Here is a 7,146-nt window from a genome sequence, read left to right as displayed (position 1 = left end):
AGACATAGTGTTGGGGATGCACTTATAAGAGTTGCTGAAGAAAAGCTATTCTGTTTCAATTCCCATACAATATTAATCAATTTTTCTGCTTTAGTAACAGAAGATGCACTAATTTATTAAGCTTTGGGAAGTTTAATTATGCAAAAGTAATAAAATATTAAAAATATTTAAGCTTGTCAATATAGTATGATAGGAAAACCAAACAAAAGGTTACCACACAATGTAGCTGCAACAAAACTGATACACAAGGCTTGCACTACAGTTTCTATCAGAAATGTTACACAATAGTTTTCAATACAATATAAAAATCATTCTGAACTGATTAACAATGCTTACAGTACAGGAAGTGCTGAAAATCCAATAGACATAGGAATTGAACATGTAATAAATTTGCATTTATATTCTGAAAATTGTTCTAGTAATTCTACTTTTAAAAAAAATACAGTGTTCCTGGAAATGCTGGGTCATGCTATACAGTATTGACAGAGGAATAAGATTGTGAGAAGGCATGGAATAAAATTCACAAAAAATAATGTGAGGTTATATTGGACTTTCCCATTGAAAGTTCCAACAAAACTAGGAGCCAAATCAGAAAATTGTGGCTCCCTTTATTTCAAACTGAAAATGTACAGAAATTGTGCTTATTGCTCCCAGTCCAATAAAGGACAATTAATTTAGTAGGAAAATTACCACCCAGACAAAAGGGGGCTACAGTACTTTCCCACCAGTTAACCAACAAATCACATATCTGAGGAAGAGGAAATTCCAAGATCTGTACTTGGAATTACTATAACATTGTTACAGGCAGCTCCTTCTCCACCCTTCACTTGTCTTCAAGATTGAGGAAACATACTTCATCTTCTTAAACGTTTTTTTTTTGTGTGAGAGCCCATCATACAATATCCATCAACATTTCTAAACAGAGACACTTAATCCCAAAGACCATGAGATGTATGTATATCAAATTGTTTTTGTAAAGTAACAAAGTGCCTTATGCACACATTTACAATGTTAGCAAATATAACAAAGTGCCTTATGCACATGTAATGGTTAGTGTTTTCCAATATTTAATGGAAGATGACAGTGCATTTTAAAGAAATAGCATTCCAGTTTCATACAGGGGAAAGAGACTTTCTGGGAAAGAAAGCACACTGTCTGGCTTAGCTCCTTCTGCTATTAGATACCAGTTAAACAAATCAAGAAAACTTAATCATGCTTTATTTAATTGCTTCTAGGCTAGGATCTTTGGCTGCTTTATATTTTCAGCAGGCAAAAATGCAAATCAGGAATAATTTCTGATTTCAAATTCTTGATTTGTGATCTTGAGCTTGTTATTCACTTAGCAAGATTAAGTAAATCAATATTGGACGTTTCTTGATTTGCTTAGCTTATACTGATAGAAGAAGCATCAGTATCCATGCAATAATAAAGCATGCTTGCTTTGGCTTATTTTGATATGCAAACCTATCCAGAAAAAGGACTAAAACAATTTCTAATATTTCTAGGGCAAAAAAAATCTTATAAGTGAATCATGGCACCTGCAAGATGATGTATTATGTAGACTTGTGTAATCTTCTAACAAACGCAAAATAAAACAACATACTTCAGATTATTCTCTAAAGATCAAGAAATATAAAAAGAAATGGAGCAGTGCTATGTATGTCAACTTGTAAATCTCACTGAGTCAATTACATTTAGTTAATTAAACTTCATCCCAGATAAGTATATATAGGATTGTTTCATTTCAAAGCAACTTGGAACTTATCAGGTAATTTTCTTAAAAAATAATTTTGTAATTCAAACTTTAAAAACAATCTTGTGAAACAAATTCAACATCATGTTTTATAAAAATAATCACACTTTTACATGTATTACTATATATAGAAAAGTGTTGTGTTGAATTATTTGCTCACATTAAAATCTTGAGGTAATACACTATAAAACAAGGAAAAACAAACATGGAAAGTATAACGCTTAAAAATACATATTTTTTCTTCAATAAACTCCTTAAATTACTGTTTTTTAAATTTCCTTACTATACATTTGTTACAATGATTTGTTGCATTTTTAATTAAAATCCAAATAACACCAGACTAGTTTTCTGGCATATGCATTATTACATAATCACAACTGCACTACCTATTTCAGAATATAAAAGAAATTACAATCCTGTATTATTTGCTACATAGAGCCCTTTCAAAATTTCAAAGTTATGGGATGTATAAATGGGAAAAGAAAATGCCACTTGATTACGCACAATTTTATAAGTTTATATACAGTATTTTTGAAGTATAAGGCGCACCAAAGTTTTGAAGAACACAAAAAAAGTTTTTGCACTCTGCCAACCTACCCAAAATGGCCTGTTTTTCACAAAAAGGGACCCATTTCCCCCCCCAAAAAAGGCATGAATAGCCTTTAGGGGGCTTGCAGAGTGCCCCTGGAGAGCTGGTGGGCCCCAAAAATGGCCCATTTCCCCCCCCAAACGGGCCCATTTTTTGTAAAAAAAAAAAAAGGGGGCATGGATAGCCTTTAGGAAGCTTATAGTGCTCCTGGGGGCCTGGGAGGAGGGGTAAAATTGAGCAAAAAACAGGCCATTTGTTTGCTCATTTCTGCCCTCCCCACCCCCAGGAGCTCTTTAAAAGTTTCATAGAGGCTATGCACAGCCATTTTGGTGAAGGGGGCAGGGTTTCGGGATGCAAATGTGTATCAGATGCACCCAGATTTTCAGCTTCTTTTCTGAGGGAAAAAGATTCATCTTATACTCCAAAAAATACGGTAGGTTTCACCAGAACATTGTCTGTGTGGTTTTTCTGATAGCAGTAATGATCATTTTCACAGAAAAGCTTTGAAGTCCAACATTTGTTTCGAGTGGAAAATTCTAAAATGCCAAGATGATTTTATTGCTTGATATGATAGAGGTTATGATAGCTCCTACTCCCCAGTTTACTCGTGAGTAGTGTATGGGTGCAGTTTTAATATCATTAGTTGAATTTGGTTTAGGTGCAAGGTCTGTTCCTATAGTTTAAAGCTATACATGTCTATGAAAAGTCCAACTTCTCTCACGAAATGCAAGGAGGAGATGGATTCAGTCCATTCTAATAACAGCTTTTTGATCTTTAGTGAAGAGTTTTATGAACCAATATGCAACCATTTATTATCTAGTTGACTGTAAATTACTGTTTATTGTTAGAAAGACGGGCTACTGTCCAGCTATCATTATCCCAACACTTACTATGTTGGGCTAAATCCAGAATTCTGACAACTCTGTGAACTGCAAAAATGGGGAAACAATTCACACCAATCCCTCCATCTTTTACCTCCATCAAAGTATATTGTGGGGGTTGGAGGATGTTTCAGAATAGCACGAGGACGCTATGTCTGCCAACATAAGAAGTTCATTTCATTCAGATCTCGATCTGATCCACTGATGGGCTCTCAGATCTTAAAACAGTATTTTTCATAAATGCTTTGACAGAGATACGTAACAAATAGAAGCTGTGCAATCTAGTGAATCCCTGAACATTTTAATTGGATAACCTTCATAAGCATTTGCCACTTTATTTCCTTTTTCAGATGTGCCTTCTAAAAAAAATAAAAACCAGGGACATGTTTCACTAGAATTGGAACTTTGAAACACTACATCTTGAAGGTTAAGATGTTATCTTAACCTTATCCCTCTGATTGCATTTTGCAGTTTCAGGTTTAACATTGTACTCTAGTAATTTAATTGCAAAATGAGTTAATGGTTTCTGAAGTTAATTTCATTCTTAATTTAACTATGTAGGAAATAAAATATGCTACTTTCCAGTTATGGTATAGTAATATAAAGTTTCAGCACAGTGCAACATGCTTTTCAGTTCCATTATTGAGGTCTAGTATTTAATCAAGTTTATCATAAATTACTTGCTTTAAAAGTAAATTGTTTTTTGAGTTGAAGTAGACTCTTGGTGTCTTCACATGCATGTCCTTATAGTATTCTTGGCAACAATACAGGATTAATTTATCATTTTCTTCATCCATATTTTTTCCATTTTCCTATCTAGCCTACAGCCACAGTATTCCTAAAACTAATCAAGTCTCATTTCTAAGGTCAGAGAAGGTTGGTCAGGTGTTGGCATCTGCTGAGAGCTACCCTAGAAAATGAGCCCCTAGAAGAAAACTTTATATTAAAGCTTAACTCTAACATAATAGTATTGTTGGTCCCATAAACTATTTTGTTATTGTTATTATTTGACCATTTTCATTCATAGGTTTATTTAAATAGCTGATGTTGCCTTTAATAATGACTTAAATGTTAGGAAAAAAAAAGAAGAAATCAGCAGCTCCACTTGTTATAGCAATGCTAATTTTACCGCCCATTTGTTTCAGTGTATTTCTTTTGGACCCTGATATAATATGGGAGAAAAATATATCATTGATACATTTAGGTATTATAACACTTTAAAAAGTGGTTTTGTGCAACCGTATTTCAGAATTCCAGTTTGCCAGCTAACAAGAGCATGCAAATTGCAATTTGCCTTCTTTTGAGTTCTTCCAATTAGCAAGGAATTTTTTTTTTTAAAAAAGTACTCTACATTTGGCATGTTTGTGCATGGGATGTAAGCCATCAATTTATAAATTGTCTCCAGGCTGGTACTGTGGTTCCGTAGCAGTAAAATAATCTTCTAAGAAAGACTGAATGTATTCAAACGTTGGCCTTTCATCGGGATCTTTCTTCCAACAAAGTTTCATTAATTCATGGAGAGATTCTGGGCATCCCTGAGGACAAGGCATTCTATATCCACGTTCCACTTGCTCTAAAACTTCCCGATTGACCATTCCTAAAATTAAAAGAATAGCTTTAATGTTTATATTTTATCAAGTTGAAAGAGGGTTTCAAAAATCTGTCACTCTTTACTTGGAATGGGTATTTATAGGTTGTATTCACGCATAACATTAAAGAATTTTTAAATTGTGGTTTGCTGAACTATTCCAAACTATAGCTTATTTGGGGAAAGTCCAACTATGGTTTGAAACTAGAATTTATATTTGGATTACTGAACACAATAATGGCTTAATGTAGTATGTCCAATTGTTGTTTCCCACTGTATTCCCGGTGTATTTTTGTGCCTCATCTGAGACACTCCAAAGAGATGCAAGAGAACAGTAGAAAGAAAAGAAAAAAGAAAATAAAGAAAATAAAAGAAACAAGGAAGAAAATACTTGTATAGACAACACAATTATTTTGCTCATCAAAGGTTAGATTTCTTTAAAATCCTTTGGTAAAAATGATCTGGCATAATGGCTGTTATTTATAAACACAGTGAATTTGATGTTTTAAAATAGTGTCTCTCTATATATTTAAAACATTGAATTGCAGCTTCTGCAACATGGCTAGTTTGCATTTACTGTGGTGTTCTCTTAAGTATTGTATGAGGTAAAACAATTTATTTCATCAGAACAACTGATTGCCAATAACCCTTAGCATAAGTAACAGATTTTGAAAGGATATAACTAATACATTAGTAATTATTTTCCCCTCCTTTTACCTGGGTATGGCACACGTCCCTTTGTTACAAGCTCTGTCAGCAAAATTCCAAATGACCAGACATCAGATTTAATTGTAAACCGACCATATAGTGCAGCCTCAGGTGCTGTCCATTTAATTGGGAATTTGGCCCCTAGATAATACATAAACATTGAAAATAATGCATTTTAATATTATAATTTATAACAATTTTTAAAATTATTTTGGTAGTGCTATATAAAATATCTCTATCTTTATATCCTCTATCTATCATTTATCTATCTATCTATCTATCTATCTATCTATCTATCTATCTATCTATCTATCTATCTATCATCATATAGGAAAGTATAATTTAATAATCTCTTATATTGTTATAATAGCACCCATTCTATTAAACGTAAGAACTAATCTGAAGATTGGAACTCTTTCTGCTGGAAAACAACTGCAAAGGTATCTTTGTTATACTGAAAGAGAAAAGTCTAATTGAGAATACATGTGGGAGTAGAGCGTGGGTGACAACAAAGTGAGTAATACTGTCAAATTAAACATATGTTTAATCGTACTCCTTTCAAGGCTGAGGTTGTTTTTCCCAGATAATGGAGGAAATATATTCATTTTAGTATGCAGGTTGGTAACTACTGTAAAAAATAGTTGCCATTGTTAATCTGTATATGTGGAAAACTAGCACATAAATGTTCTTTCTACTATGCAAATCACTTGCAGAATGTACATAAACAACTGCAAATTTCAGCACTTGCCTATAATCTGAAGTTCAGATTGTACTGTTTCTTTATACTGTTTCTCCTGTATAGTGCAAGAGTAATGCAATATCGGGTTTTCAATTCAATTGTATAGAATGTGAAGGATGTGTGTTTGTGTTTTATTTTTATTGTTATAATGTGCACTGACGATGGCATTTAATTTCATTGTATAAGGTACAATGACAATAAAGTAAACTTAACTTGACTTATAAACTGCTTGGCCAATAACCCTGAATATGAATCATGGTATGTTGCAAAGTTTGATAATAAAATGAATCCTTGTTCAACAACAATTTTACTTTTGAAGACATAAGGATTTATTTTGGCAATTTATATTGTTAATAAGTCAGTTAACAAATTCGGAAAACTGTTTTAGAACACATAGCAGTGTATTGAATAATCCACTTTAGAGAATATCCAGTTTCTATTGCTAGTGACTATAGTAAATGGAAAAAATAAAGAACATTCAGCTATCCCAGGAAGTATTAAAATTAGTAAAGCACTTAGTCAACCTAGAACATAGAGCATAGAAGCACAGGGTTGGAAGGACCTTGAGGTCTTCTAGTCTAGCCCCCTGCTCAAGCAGGAGACCCTATAATATTTCAGACGTAAACTGACTTGTACAGATCAAGAATTCAGATAATACATATTAATAAAACAATATTTACTATTTTGGATAGTACATAAAGAATATTGTAAATACCTTGTCTAGCAGTGTATTCATTGTCTTCTATTAATCTTGCTAATCCAAAATCAGCAATTTTGCACACCAGATTATCTCCTACAAGTATATTAGCTGCTCGAAGATCTCTATGAATGTAATTCATTCTTTCAATGTATGCCATGCCATCAGCAATCTTATAAAAAAAAAAGTAT

The 7,146-nt window shown here is 32.9% G+C and overlaps 1 protein-coding gene across 3 annotated transcripts in view; it reads right to left on the bottom strand.

The window, feature by feature from the left end:
* Window positions 1-112: 112 nt before the first annotated feature.
* YES1 (YES proto-oncogene 1, Src family tyrosine kinase) overlaps window positions 113-7,146 on the bottom strand; it is a 44,786-nt gene continuing 37,752 nt past the window's right edge. For all 3 annotated transcript variants that reach the window (XM_081951566.1, XM_081951567.1, XM_081951568.1), the window contains exons 10-12: window positions 6,974-7,127; window positions 5,529-5,660; window positions 113-4,820 (exon numbers count right to left, since the gene is read on the bottom strand). In XM_081951566.1, the coding sequence (XP_081807692.1) occupies window positions 4,612-4,820; window positions 5,529-5,660; window positions 6,974-7,127 (495 nt within the window). In that variant the 3' untranslated portion in view covers window positions 113-4,611. The remainder of the gene's footprint in view (window positions 4,821-5,528; window positions 5,661-6,973; window positions 7,128-7,146) is intronic.

This window comes from Natrix helvetica (assembly GCF_964273705.1).
Source record: "Natrix helvetica genome assembly, chromosome: 4".
In the NCBI taxonomy this organism is placed as follows: Eukaryota; Metazoa; Chordata; class Lepidosauria; order Squamata; family Natricidae; genus Natrix; species Natrix helvetica.
This window is presented reverse-complemented; position numbering and strand designations above follow the sequence as displayed.